This window comes from Haliotis rubra, unplaced genomic scaffold (genome assembly GCF_003918875.1).
Source record: "Haliotis rubra isolate DU_JTF1 unplaced genomic scaffold, ASM391887v1 Scf422, whole genome shotgun sequence".
NCBI classification, from domain to species: Eukaryota; Metazoa; Mollusca; class Gastropoda; order Lepetellida; family Haliotidae; genus Haliotis; species Haliotis rubra.
In genome coordinates this window covers 246234-261573 of record NW_025767105.1, presented here as the reverse complement: position 1 = coordinate 261573, position 15340 = coordinate 246234, and the positions used below count along the sequence as shown (strand labels likewise).

General features: G+C 44.3%; 1 protein-coding gene across 1 annotated transcript in view; it reads right to left on the bottom strand.

The window, feature by feature from the left end:
* Positions 1–1137: 1137 nt before the first annotated feature.
* The window catches only part of LOC124288679 (FAS-associated factor 1-like), a 56283-nt gene continuing 42080 nt past the window's right edge, over positions 1138–15340 (bottom strand). Inside the window, 6 exon segments of the mRNA XM_046725247.1 lie at positions 1138–6800; positions 9184–9399; positions 10001–10111; positions 11427–11507; positions 12107–12195; positions 14799–14935. Coding sequence (XP_046581203.1) covers positions 6717–6800; positions 9184–9399; positions 10001–10111; positions 11427–11507; positions 12107–12195; positions 14799–14935 — 718 coding nt within the window. The 3' untranslated portion in view covers positions 1138–6716.

The following is a 15340-nucleotide window of genomic DNA, read 5'->3' as shown; positions in this document are numbered from 1 at the left end:
TTCAATTCATCACTCCTCAAGCAGGAGGACAGCAAGTTTTCTTTGCTAGGTATCGATATCGCCTCAACGTCAGACGACAGACCACAACACATTGGAAGTGTGTACATTGTGAATGCAAAGGCCGCTGTTCTACAACTGGAGACTTCATGAAATCAACAACACCGCACAACCATGTCCCAGTGGAATCTGAAGATGAGATTCGACTCCTTAGCAGACTGCGTCAGCGTGTACAGGAGGACGTCACATCCATTCGGCAGCTGTACGATGAAGAGTTGTCCGAGGCTGCTGACCCAGCGTCTGTACGATCGTTCTCGAGTGTAAAGTCAGACTATTCACGTTGTTGAATGATGTTGTTAGGGACAAAGTAGGGGGTGAACTTCGCCTTCAATGACTACGTCACGTGTACATGGGTGGACTATGAGGCACGTTTTCCGGTTGAATCTGGACGCAGTATGGAAATATTGGCCCGCGGCCTAACAACCACCTTGAGGGGTGGCACCTGAAGCTGAAAAACCTTATTGCCAAAGCCCACCCAAACATCTACCTCTTCATCTGCAACATCAAGAAAATCGAAGCCGTAGACAAAGCTAAACGTGCTCAGCTCGACTGTGGTGCCCTCCCCAAGTCACGCAAGCGTGTTTACAGAGAGCTCGATGCGAGACTTCTGAGACTGAAGGAGCACCTCCAGACCGGCAGAAAAACGCCTCTTCAGTACCTTGATGCTGCTGGACATCTCATCAAGTTTGCAAAGTGATTGTCAGTTGTGTGTGAAAAGACTGTAAAACCTATCAGTTTTTCATGATAAATCCATGTCTCCATGTAAAGTCTGAGAATTCTCAGAATGAATAAAGATGTCCTACCAACCAACACTTGTCATTTTTTAAAACTTCTGTAGGCAGAGTGGGAAGACACCATAGAATTAACCAGCTAACTAGTCAAGTTCATTATAGCAGGGGTAGAACAGGTCAGAGCAGTGTATTCACTTCCTGATCACTGGACTGTATCATGTTGTTTTAACCTGTAGAGAGTATGGGAATACACCTTTGTCTCATGGTGATACAGCCACGTGAATGGAGCAACTCTCCCCAGTAATTAATCATCTTGCCTTACAATTGAAACAAAAACATGACAGGCAGCAGTTTTATAAAACAGTTTTTAATGTTGTGTGCCAGCATAGGTCTCCATAGTAACATGTTATCATCACTTCAATATTCTACAAGATGGAGTTTTCACAATGCACTTAAATACACAGCTGTACAAGCAGAGGAGTGTTTCCCACAAGAACAATACACAGTCATTTATTACTCTCCCAACAGGGCCGTATATACACAATATCAACATGGTACCACTGACCACACAAAACCTGCAGGCAACACACAACTTTAGATGTGTCTTGTAAAGTCTTCTTCAGCTGTCTTCATCATGTGAGAGTATATGTTCCATGGAACTCACAAACTGGAGTGATGATGGGTGTGCATCTGTTCAATCATATCACCTACATGTTTAAAACAGATCTGGTATTTATCCAATGGTGGTTGTTTCCCCAAGTATTGCCTCCTATGGCTGACAGATATCCATGCTAGGAGTCCGACACCTATACAGACTACAGCAACATGCTGCCCTTATGTTCAGAATGCAACTGAATGCACATGCATTGTTTGAAATTAAAAGGGGTCCTTGAGATTTGCTGCTAATATATTCAAATTGAAGTACCTAAACGTTTAACTTTATGACAAGGACCCCATACTTTCATGCTTCAACACTGAATGTGTGCATTAATTTATTCATAACACTTACAAAAGACATGTCTTGGGTTCATATAGGGCACCACGTTGTTCTAGTTCAGTCTCTCTTGTAAAAATGTCTCTGGCACAATAGACTTTAATCTCACACTGATAATTCTTTTGCAGTTAGACGAGACAAAAGTTATTAATCAGAATATGTGAGGAGTGTTTCTGATATTGTCTCTAAAGCTGTTCTGCTCTGAACTCATTCATTAATGCATTTGTTTCAGTTTTTAGTTTCACATTTCATGTGGGATGCTCATAAAAGAAAACATTCTACCTGTTTGCAATGACAGAAAACCTGAACCCAGATCCTTTAGTTCAAACAGTACTCCTTCACACTGACAGAATACATACAGATCATGGCAGTAATGTAACTGGATTAATGCCCATGTGTTATAAATACTTGACTGTGACCAGTCTTCTTCATCAGCTGACTCAGAGCAAACACTAAACCACTCATTTCACATAGAAATGATACATAAAATTGAGAAAACTTTTCTTTCAGAATAATACTAAGTTGACTGTACTACATTTAAAAACAGTTATGAAGTATTTTTATAATCTTACAGAAATATGTTTCCTAATTTCAATACATGTGACAAAGATATAGAAAACACTGACACACTTTGACATTTACACTCTTGACACAAAAAACCTTCCCTTAAAAATATCCTGACATTCATATTCTAAAGAGTTGCACAAACAATCAAAACTCGCACAAGAAAAAAACCCAGTCATCCCCCAAAAACATAAACATTCTTTACTGATTTAAGTGGGGTGAAGATTATCGAACAACATTTGAACTAAATGACAGTCAATATCAAGTCAAAATGGAATCCACAGATAATGATATATTCAGAGACCCCAGATCCTAAGTACAGAACACTGCTGTAAAGACACTGAAAAGGACTGGGTACTGTGGCTGGGTGGAGATGGAAATGAATCACAAGAACACTGAAACAAACACCAACATCTTCCACACTGAAACAGTCATGAATTCCACAATCAAAATGGCTTTATAAAAATATCATATCAACAAAGAAAAACTGCAATCTTTCACATTCGTTGCCTGTAATTCAACAGCAAAATAACACTTTCAAACATAACAATACCTATAAACTGCTATCAACAATATTGCTATGACTATAATGACTACGAAACTATGTATATTTCCTTACCTTAAAGAACCTTGACATTGAAAGAATTAATTCTCCTTACAACCTATGTTGGAAAGACACTAAAATAAAACTACTTATGCTAAAAATGAACTACATAACAAATCTGAAATATATATGTATATTTCCATATCATAAAGAATCTTGAGACTGGAAGAATTAAATTTCTTTGGAGCTGATGATAAAGCAAGACACTGAAATACCCATCATTGAAATGAACTACCCGACAAGAGTAGCAGCCCCAAAATTGCATGAGCGACTCCAGGTCAAAGGGAGATAACTTAATCAGAGACTACATGCATGAACACAAACCTTTTAACTTTCAACAGCAGAACTATGAGTTTCAAGCTATTCATATAATTACTTCATGAACACAGAAAATACTCAACATTTAAACAAGAACAAAAGTGCAGTTTCATCTGTCCAGAATAGTTTCAATAAATAAATGCAAAACTGTTCCTCTCTCAGACTCACTCTTTGCCATCAATCCCTTGTTAGTGCCCCTGTGTTTCAATAATAGCATGCTTTATCAACATGCTCAGCTATTAACTCTACACGCTGATTTGTTGTCTGACCAGAGCCAATAAATGTAGGGCTAGAAATGAATAGAAGTGTACCACTGACACTCCTGACCATGTTTACATCAGCCTTGAGAAGTCCATGTATGACTGTACCAACAACAACAAAGACATGCTTCTCTGAATGTTTTCTCACTCATACCAAACATTCAGAAGCTTACTGGGTCTAATATAACGTTTTGGAGGTGTCTCAGATCTTCAGAGTGATATTGCGTCAGAGGAAGAGATCAGGCCCTTGTTTTCTAAAGCAATCATAGTGTGGTGACTCTCATAAATCTATGTTAAAGTAGGAAAGTCCTACTCGATGTAGTGCCATGATTGTCTTGTGACACAGAACCCAGATGATATTCACTTTGGCTGAAATGAGAAATAGATGCAGTCCTGGGCCCTGTTTCACAAAGCTATCGTAGCACTACGACTGTCGAGAGTCTATGTTACAGTATTGGAGTTACGACAGTCGTAGCACTACGATAGCTTTGTGAAACAGGGCCCTGATGTATTGGCCAGTCCCTGACATGACCCAGCCTCTCACAAGCACTCCCAGTTCTGACATGACTGTGGTCAGTGTACTGGTGTCAGATATATCAACTAAAGGAAATCTTGCCTGCATACAAGGATGGAAATAAGATAGATATGTGTCATGTTAAGCATTTCATTCACTCCCATAATAACACTGGACATTATTTCTATCTCATATAGGTGTTATTGTCAAGGTAAAGTGCTGTATCTGTGTTGCACAGATTCTCCCATTTGCCTATGAAAACTTTCTCCACTTCTTCCCTTACTGATATAGGTCCTGAGATTGTATATAATATATAGGTGGCAACTGTGGTTCAATCTGTTTAAAACAGAGCCTGTTTTCCTGGGCCCACCTGCACAATATGATCCTAGTGCTCGACTATCGGTATCGGAGTTAGAGTATGAGAGTTACCATCAGCTTTCACTCCAGGATAGTTTGGTTCGAAATCCCATGACTCCTTACTTTGGGCCACAGGAGGAAAGGAGGTTCTGTACAGTCACTCCTCAGGTAACCAACAAAACTGTGGACAATCTCCTTCCTGAATGACCTTTCTGGACTTAGCAGGTTCTATTGAACATGACAATATAATATTTTACATAATCAATTATAAAGTGCAGGGATCCTAGTGTGTTAAGTATGGTATCTCTTGTTTAACCATGATATGCACTATAGAGCTCGGGCAGTGAACTACATCTTGACTTACATCACTTAACATGATACATGGCCAAAATTAAATACAGATATTTCAACAAAAACAGATATTTCATGAAACCACTTTGAATGAAATATACAACACAATGGGATACTGGGCCAACAAAGCTACATCACCACTATTCAAGTACAGCACATCAGGAGATAACAGGTTGGAAGTTTTACATCTCAGCTTTTCACTGATGAAGTCAGTTTGACCTCAACAAATAGGCCCTCCAGCTACGTTCTGAGACATTTCTAGGACTGAGTACTGGTATCATGGAACTAACACATTTTTCTGTAACGACAGAGTTAGGTATGATAGCAATCAATCTCAACAGAATCTTATTGTTTCTATACATTTCTGTGTGAGGATTTGACCAGTCCTCCAGAGTCACATCAATTCACATGGGCCTTGACCTCCTGATCAAAGATGTGTCAATTTCTGTGCCAATCAGCTACACTATTCAGGCTTTTGTCGCCACAGTTGTTTGTTAAATAGAGCTATGCTAAAACAAAGTTTGGCATGAATAATCAAAAACAATAACCAAAAAAACCCCACTTTCCCCTTCATAGTGCATCCTTTGGGTGTCAATCAATGGCTTTCTTTATATATATCATATATTTGAATGCTTCACATAGGGAACTGTCTGATACACAAGCTGATGCGACCTATGGAGGATTGGTCAGTTCCTGACACATGTTGAGACTGGATACCAATGATACACTGACGAGAATGTTTCCCTGTGTGTTGTGACATTAGCCAGTAGTAAACCTCATCGGTGGTGGATGCAACAGGGGAGGCTTTCATTGCTGTGACTACTTTTTCTACAGCCAACCAAACAGTTACTGGCTGCTGAACAGTTATCGCCAGATTTTAGCAGTATTTACAAAATTACTCCGCAGTTTGTTAAATTACTGAAACAGAATTAAGTATGATACTTAATTAGCTATTCACCGATGTGTCCAGCCCGTTCACTGCTGCCGATCATGTTTTTATAGCGGCGCAAGGGAATCATGGCAGTGCAAGTAGATGTTTTCTCACAACTAACTGTAACAGATATCACCATTTCAGAATTCCTCATGTCATTCATGAAATAATATGTATTTATATCACACAGTAACCTTGAATAATTGATTGTGTGACTAGTTGGGTGTTTTTTTGAAAGTAGATTGATAGGGAATTTAACACATTAATGACTTTTGTGAACTTGAACTTGCTATCATATAGATTGCGTGACATTCCCCTGACTAAATTTATAAGGTTCATAACTTCATCTTTAATGTTTCTCTTGTTTTACTTACCGTGAAGAGTTTTCTTCTGCTGTCCTTTATTGTTGTCAAATACCATGTAAAAAATACTAACAGTGTAATTGACCGGAACTGCTGACATATTGGCAATAACTTTTACGCGGCATAACTGTTCGCCAGCCAGTAAACTTCATGGTTATATGATTTGTCACTATGACCATGAACATAATTACATGGTTTAATGTAATCAAGATTTAGTACGTTGAAATTGTCAGTGCCAAGCTTGACATCCACTTGAAACTGATAAGTGTCTTTCAAAGTGTGAGTAGACAAGCATACCAAGTTGACCCGACTTGCAACAACAAGGAACACTTACAATGCCAGCCAGTTAATGAATTCTTCAGTGTTCAAGATGCAACAACACATTTCCTAGGACATTCATGTCCTATTTCTCAATACAAGTCATTTTGTGATCATACAATCTTACATTTGGGGTTACATTTTCTTTGTTTTCAAATTAAAATTTCACATCTGTCTTATTTCATCACCAACAATAAACATTTCCATTCAACAATGGAACAAAACAGGAAGTTTTTCATTTTCATTTTTGCTTGAGTCTTCCATGTGAGAGTCAAAGTAGCTTCAGCAACATCACAGCTCTCATGTAGTCCAACGAAAACATCCTTGCACTTCCCCGGCAACCAGTGGCAGAGCGTTACGACTTCTCTTCAAGAATAAGTGTTTCTTGTGGAAACAGTTTGGCTTCTTGTAATGACATGTTTAGATCTAGCTGGGTAATCTGTAAGTAAAGATTGTCACATATAATATGAAATCAGTCAGTTAATGAGTGGCGTGTGCGTAAATGCGTATGTGGTCTAATACAACACTGTCAGCAATATTCCTACTAGAGTCATGATGGTCTGTGCTCAGTCAAGTCTCAAGCAGGACCCCGTGGTTGATATCATTGGCAACAATCCATGAGGTAGGGTAGAATGACTTACACGCTTCCAACATTCTGATTCTCACTAGTATGCTCTTAGGACACGCATCATGCATTCTGACTGACTGACTGAGTTTGGTTTTACGCCGCTTTTAGCAATATTCCAGCAACATCACGGCGATCATGCATTCTGAGCCTCACTAGGTCAGTTCTTTGGACAAGCATGGGGAACAAGGTTCTATTCTGAGCTGGTGTTATCAGGTCAGACCACATGACAAGCATGGGAACAGGGGTTCTATTCTGAGCTGGTGTTATCATGACAAGCATGGAGAATAGAGGTTCTATTCTGAGCTGGTGTTATCAGGTCAGACCACATGACAAGCATGGGGAACAGGGTTCTATTCTGAGCTGGTGTTATCAGGTCAGACCACATGACAAGCATGGGGAACAAGGTTCTATTCTGAGCTGGTGTTATCAGGTCAGACCACATGACAAGCATGGGGAACAAGGTTCTATTCTGAGCTGGTGTTATCAGGTCAGACCACATGACAAGCATGGGGAACAGGGTTCTATTCTGAGCTGGTGTTATCAGGTCAGACCACATGGCAAGCATGGGGAACAGGGTTCTATTCTGAGCTGGTGTTATCAGGTCAGACCACATGGCAAGCATGGGGAACAGGGTTCTATTCTGAGCTGGTGTTATCAGGTCAGACCACATGGCAAGCATGGGGAACAGGGTTCTATTCTGAGCTTGTGTTATCAGGTCAGACCACATGACAAGCATGGGGAACACCACATGACAAGGGTTCTATTCTGAGCTGGTGTTATCAGGTCAGACCACATGGCAAGCATGGGAACAGGGGTTCTATTCTGAGCTGGTGTTATCATGACAAGCATGGGGAACAAGGTTCTATTCTGAGCTGGTGTTATCAGGTTAGACCTCATGACAAGCATGGGGAACAGGGTTCTATTCTGAGCTGGTGTTATCAGGTCAGACCACATGACAAGCATGGGGAACAGGGTTCTATTCTGAGCTGGTGTTATCAGGTCAGACCACATGACAAGCATGGGGAACAGAGGTTCTATTCTGAGCTGGTGGTTATCAGGTCAGACCACATGACAAGCATGGGGAACAGGGGTTCTATTCTGAGCTGGTGTTATCAGGTCAGACCACATGACAAGCATGGGGAACAGGGTTCTATTCTGAGCTGGTGTTATCAGGTCAGACCACATGACAAGCATGGGGAACAGGGTTCTATTCTGAGCTGGTGTTATCAGGTCAGACCACATGACAAGCATGGGGAACAGGGGTTCTATTCTGAGCTGGTGTTATCAGGTCAGACCACATGACAAGCATGGGGAACAGGGGTTCTATTCTGAGCTGGTGTTATCAGGTCAGACCACATGACAAGCATGGGGAACAGAGGTTCTATTCTGAGCTGGTGTTATCAGGTCAGACCACATGACAAGCATGGGGAACAGGGTTCTATTCTGAGCTGGTGTTATCAGGTCAGACCACATGACAAGCATGGGGAACATGGGTTCTATTCTGAGCTGGTGTTATCAGGTCAGACCACATGACAAGCATGGGGAACAGAGGTTCTATTCTGAGCTGGTGTTATCAGGTCAGACCACATGACAAGCATGGGGAACAGAGGAACTGAGGTTCTTTCTGAGGTTCTATTCTGAGCTGGTGTTATCAGGTCAGACCACATGACAAGCATGGGGAACAGGTCAGGGTTCTGATTCTGAGCTGTTTCTATTCTGAGCTGGTGTTATCATGACAAGCATGGGGAACAGAGGTTCTATTCTGAGCTGGTGTTATCAGGTTAGACCACATGACAAGCATGGGGAACAGAGGTTCTATTCTGAGCTGGTGTTATCAGGTCAGACCACATGACAAGCATGGGGAACATGGATCTATTATGGGGGAATGGTACTAAGTACTGTTATAAATTCTTCTTTGAGAGTAGTTGTAAAGATGAAGGAAAACCAAGTGCCATGGATAGTCAAGTTCTTTATTACAATGAGTGTGACGTTTCAATGTAGGTACTAACACCATTATCAACCAAGTGACAACAGTGTTAGTACCTACACCGAAACATTACACTCATTGCAATAAAGAAGTTGACTATCGATAGATGGTTTTCCATCTGTTATAAATACATATGGAATATTTAGTTTGCAATCTGAGAAAGGGAAAGTCTTCATCTATTAGACCAACAGACCAATGTATACTCACATCTCTCCTAGGGAAAGTTGATAGCACCTTGTACTCTTCTGTGTGGAACCCTGTGGTTGTTAGATAATGTAGAAGTGTTTGCACTGTCTCGGATGCCAGGAAGCGCCGTGTTGTCACCTCGCCAGTTGGGAGACGGAAACGTATCCTACTGACAGGATCCTTACAGGTTGTGGGAGGTTCGTCTGGTAATGACTTTAATAAGGAAGCTTGGATAGCCTAGAAAAATTATAAAAACCTATGATTGGAAAATGCTGGGTTTTAATGTAGAGAATGGATGCACTTCGCTGAGGGACGCAGGGGGTGGGTGGGGGTGGGGTTATTCATTGTACCCACAATGCATCTATGACTTTGCTAAGTGTTTGGTTGTTTCTTTTAGAGAAGCTACATGCATCATTTCATCCCTCAGTCCATGATTCATTCCAGGCTCTAAAGAAATGATCACAGGACCCTCATGTTGTCTGTAAGGACCCTTTAAACTAAAACTTAGACGTGCCCGGGACCCCCATGTTTTTAAGTGGAGGGAAAACCCTGAAGATGTATAAAGCAAATGCATCCAAGTCCCAATATTGTGATGCATTTAATTCAAAGCTCTTTAATTAACTTGTACACTTATTATGATAGAGAGCAGGTGAATGGTGCACTGATGGTGTTAAGATACTCATGAAGTATTTGAGATACTTGGGAAAACACAGGAAAACTTACTACACTGTGGACTAGGAAATGAACCCTGGTACTTTGATAGTGTATACACAAACAAATCTGTTGGCAACTGTCAGTAACATAATAAGGAGATGTATGTGTGTGGTAGGTTGACAACCTCTTTGACAGCTAGCTCCTCCTGCTTCTTCTGCTCCTCCACCATCTGGGCCTGCATCTCCTTCTCCTGCTCTGCCATCAGCCGCTCCTTCTCAACCTTCTGGGCCTCCGCCTGTAACACAGCACTGGTAACATGGACACTGACACACTGGTAACACTGATACACTGGTAACAGCCCCGGTAACAAAGCCCTGGTTACATGGACACTGGTAACAGAGCCCTGGTAACATGGACCCTTGCAACACAGCACTGGTAACATGGACACTGACACAATGGTAACACTGATAACATGGGCACTGGTAACATAGCCCTGGTAACACTGGCAACACAGCCCTGGTAACATGGACACTGGTAATACTGGCAACACAGCACTCATAACATGGACACTGACACAATGGTCACACTGATATCACTGGTAACAGCCCTGGTGACACTGGTAACATGGACACTGGTAACACTGGCAACACAGCCCTGGTAACATGGAAACTGGTAACACTGGCAACACAGCCCTGGTAACACTGGCAACACAGCCCTGGTAACACTGGCAACACAGCCCTGGTAACATGAACACTGGTAACACTGGCAACACAGCCAACATGGACACTGGTAACACTGGCAACACAGCCAACATGGACACTGGTAACACAGCCAACATGGACACTGGTAACACTGGCAACACAGCCCTGGTAACATGGACACTGGCAATACTGGCAACACAGCACTCATAACATGGACACTGACACAATGGTCACACTGATACCACTGGTAACAGCCCTGGTGACACTGGTAACACTGGACACTGGTAACACAGCCCTGGTAACAAGGACACTGGTAACACTGGCAACAGCCCTGGTAACATGGACACTGGTAACACTTGCAACACAGACACTGGTAACAGCCCTGGTAACATGGACACTGGTAACACTGGCAACAAAGCACTCATAACATGGACACTGACACAATGGTCATGGTCACACTGATACCACTGGTAACACTGGCAACACAGCCCTGGTAACATGGACACTGGTAACACTGGCAACACAGCCCTGGCAACACTGGCAACACAGCCCTGGTAACATGGACACTGGTAACACAGCCCTGGTAACATGGACACTGGTAACACAACCCTGGTAACATGGACACTGGTAACACAGCCAACATGGACACTGGTAACACTGGCAACACAGCCATGGTAACATGGACACTAACACATTGGTAACACAGCCCATGTAACATGGGCAGTGGTAACACAGCACTGGTTAACACAGTACCAGTAACATATATATATTGGCAACACAGCAGTCAGAGAGCAAACAAATCATTTGTAGATATTTGGGATGTTTTAAGCCTGATCAACCTTTAGTTTGATCCTAAACATATTGGTAACAACACTGTTGAGACCTTCTCTTCTATGTTGAGACACTCACCTTGGCCCTGTCAGCAGCTAACGACTCTTTATATGCTTCATCCTGCTCTAGTTTGATTTGTTCTCTCGCCTCTCTCTCACGCTGAAACAAACAGCAGCATATGACATTATATATTTATTCTCTTTGCACACACTTTTCCATTTGTACATCTTTCAAATGTAACATTATATGAGGCTAATCATGTTCATGTTTTGGGAGAGGACCACTTGAATAATTGTAAAGCTTGAATCAACCTCAATCGTTTTTCCTTAGATGAAAATCAATCCAACACTGCTGTGTGAAAGTTGAAGGAACCTACGTAACTGCTCTGAGCTATAGAAGGTTTGTCACAACCACAACATGACTTGACACAAACTGTCAATTTGACACATCAAAGTTTGACACAACAATGTTTGTAGACTTTCACTCAAATCAAGAAACAGTATTGTATTCTTCAGGGCCAAACTTAATTGGACTAATAATAATTGCTGGCGCCAATCTTGTGATCTAAAACATCAAATGCTATAGAGTATCTGACTTACGACAGAAAAACTATATAATTTGAGTCGTCTCTGCATAAAAGACATCTCTGCTCTGGTATCTTGTCATACCCTCTGCTAGGATCGTTTTGAGGTTAACTCATCATTTAGCCAGTGGCTCTAAGGAGCATAGTTTCATTGTAATAGACACAAAACACTTACCTCTTCTAACATGTCAGCTTGTTGCTGTTCTGTGAAAACTTCTACTGAATGTATTAACCGCGTCATTAGTTCATCTAAAGTTACATGGCCTGGGGAGGAAAAGAACAAGGTATTATTACTGTAAGTGGAATTTGACAACATTATATACATGGACAAAAATATCTCCCACACCAAAATCTTACTTACATAGCCTTACTGGGGAGACAAGCATGGGACACTGAGAACCTATCCCCATCCCTCCCACCATTCCCCTGGGGAGACAAGCATGGGGCACTGAGAACCTATCCCCATCCCTCCCACCATTCCCCTGGGGAGACAAGCATGGGGCACTGAGAACCTAACCCCATCCCTCCCACCATTCCCCTGGGGAGACAAGCATGGGGCACTGAGAACCTACACCCATCCCACCATTCCCCTGGGGAGACAAGCATGGGGCACTGAGAACCTACTCCCTCCATCACCATTCCCCTGGGGAGACAAGCATGGGACACTGAGAACCTATCCCCAAGCATGGGGCACTGAGAACCTATCCCCATCCCTCCCACCATTCCCCTGGGGAGACAAGCATGGGGCACTGAGAACCTACACCCATCCCTCCCACCATTCCCCTGGGGAGACAAGCATGGGGCACTGAGAACCTATCCCCATCCCTCCCACCATTCCCCTGGGGAGACAAGCATGGGGCACTGAGAACCTATCCCCATCCCTCCCCAGCACCATTCCCCCTGGGGAGACAAGCATGGGGCACTGAGAACCTATCCCCCCCTCCCACCATTCCCTGGGGAGACAAGCATGGGGCACTGAGAACCTATTCCCTTGGGGAGACCATGGGGCACCCCTACACCCCATTCCCCTGGGGAGACAAGCATGGGGCACTGAGAACCTACACCCATCCCCTCCCACCATTCCCTGGGGAGACAAGCATGGGGCACTGAGAACCTACACCCATCCCACCATTCCCCCACCATTCACCATTCCCTGGGGAGACAAGCATGGGGCACTGAGAACCTAACACCCATCCCTCCCACCATTCCCCTGGGGAGACAAGCATGGGGCACTGAGGAACTGAGAACCCCCTCCCACCATTCCCTGGGGAGACAAGCATGGGGCACTGAGAACCTACACCCACCATTCCCCTGGGGAGACAAGCATGGGATACTGAGAACCTTTCCCCTGGGGAGACAAGCATGGGACACTGAGAACCTTTCCCCACCCCTTCCACCATTCCCCTGGGGAGACAAGCATGGGGCACTGAGAACCTTCACCACTCCCACCATTCCCCTGGGGAGACAAGCATGGGATACTGAGAACCTTTCCCCCAGCACCATTCCCCTGGGGAGACAAGCATGGGACACTGAGAACCTTTCCCCCAGCACCATCCCCTGGGGAGACAAGCATGGGACACTGAGAACCTTTCCCATCCCCAGCACCATTCCCTGGGGAGACAAGCATGGGGCACTGAGAACCTTTCCACCCATCCCTCCCCTTCCCCCAGCACCATTCCCCTGGGGAGACAAGCATGGGGCACTGAGAACCTTCCCCCCCAGCACCATTCCCCTGGGGAGACAAGCATGGGACACTGAGAACCTTTCCCCCCAGCACCATTCCCCTGGGGAGACAAGCATGGGGCACTGAGAACCTTTCCCCCAGCACCATTCCCCTGGGGAGACAAGCATGGGACACTGAGAACCTTCCCCCTCCCCCAGCACCATTCCCTGGGGAGACAAGCATGGGACACTGAGACCATTCCCTGGGGAGACAAGCATGGGGACACTGAGAACCCCCAGCACCATTCCCCTGGGGAGACAAGCATGGGACACTGAGAACCTTCCCCCCAAGCACCATTCCCTGGGGAGACAAGCATGGGACACTGAGAACCTTCCCCAGCACCATTCCCCTGGGGAGACAAGCATGGGACACTGAGAACCTTCCCCAGCACCAATCCCACCCACCTTTCCCCAGCACCATTCCCCTGGGGAGACAAGCATGGGATACTGAGAACCTTCCCCCAGCACCATTCCCCTGGGGGAGACAAGCATGGGACACTGAGAACCTTCCCCAGCAATCCCCTGGGGAGACCACTGAGAACCTTTCCCCAGCACCATTCCCTGGGGAGACAAGCATGGGACACTGAGAACCTTTCCCCAGCACCATTCCCCTGGGGAGACAAGCATGGGACACTGAGAACCTTTCCCCCAGCACCATTCCCTGGGGAGACAAGCATGGGACACTGAGAACCTTTCCCCAGCACCATTCCCCTGGGGAGACAAGCATGGGACACTGAGAACCTTCCCCCCAGCACCATTCCCCTGGGGAGACAAGCATGGGACACTGAGAACCTTTCCCCCAGCACCAATCCCCTGGGGAGACAAGCATGGGACACTGAGAACCTTTCCCCAGCACCAATCCCCTGGGGAGACAAGCATGGGACACTGAGAACCTTTCCCCCAGCACCAATCCCCTGGGGAGACAAGCATGGGACACTGAGAACCTTCCCCCCAGCACCAATCCCCTGGGGAGACAAGCATGGGACACTGAGAACCTTTCCCCCAGCACCAATCCCCTGGGGAGACAAGCATGGGACACTGAGAACCTTTCCCCCAGCACCAATCCCCTGGGATGTAATGCACCCAATACTGCATGAGCAGACCTAGCAGCACAGTGTGGTGACAGAATAGATCTGCTTGCTCACCTTGAATAACATCGACAACTTCGTTGGTAGCCCGAGATCTTGTTATTAATAACAGTGCTGGAAGCTGGTCTGTTTTATAGTTCCTAATCTGACTGGCTGCTACGCTACCGAAGTGACGAGTTGCTACTGTGATTAACCTGAAATAAAAAACATCTGATAGAGATGGCCAATTTAAAACACACATACATAACTGTGTCTTTCTGATGCAAACACCTCTGATGCATGTTCCATCAATATTCTATTAAGAACAAGAAGACATGGTCGTCAATATCCCCCGCCATAGTGTTCTGTTCCTATTTGGTTCCTGTTTTTTAACTCCACCACAACATTCATGTCCTGAAAACACATATCAAATTTAGTTTCCCTATCTTTACTAGGCACAAGAAATAAGGGAACCCCCCAAGTGGAATTTATAGTTGAAATAATGCTACATAAAAGTTGCAAGCTGATTGCATTCGAACCCAGATCGGAAATCCCTTACGGCTGACACCACAGTCAGCACCATATTACCTTTACATGATACACGTGCATCATGCACCACA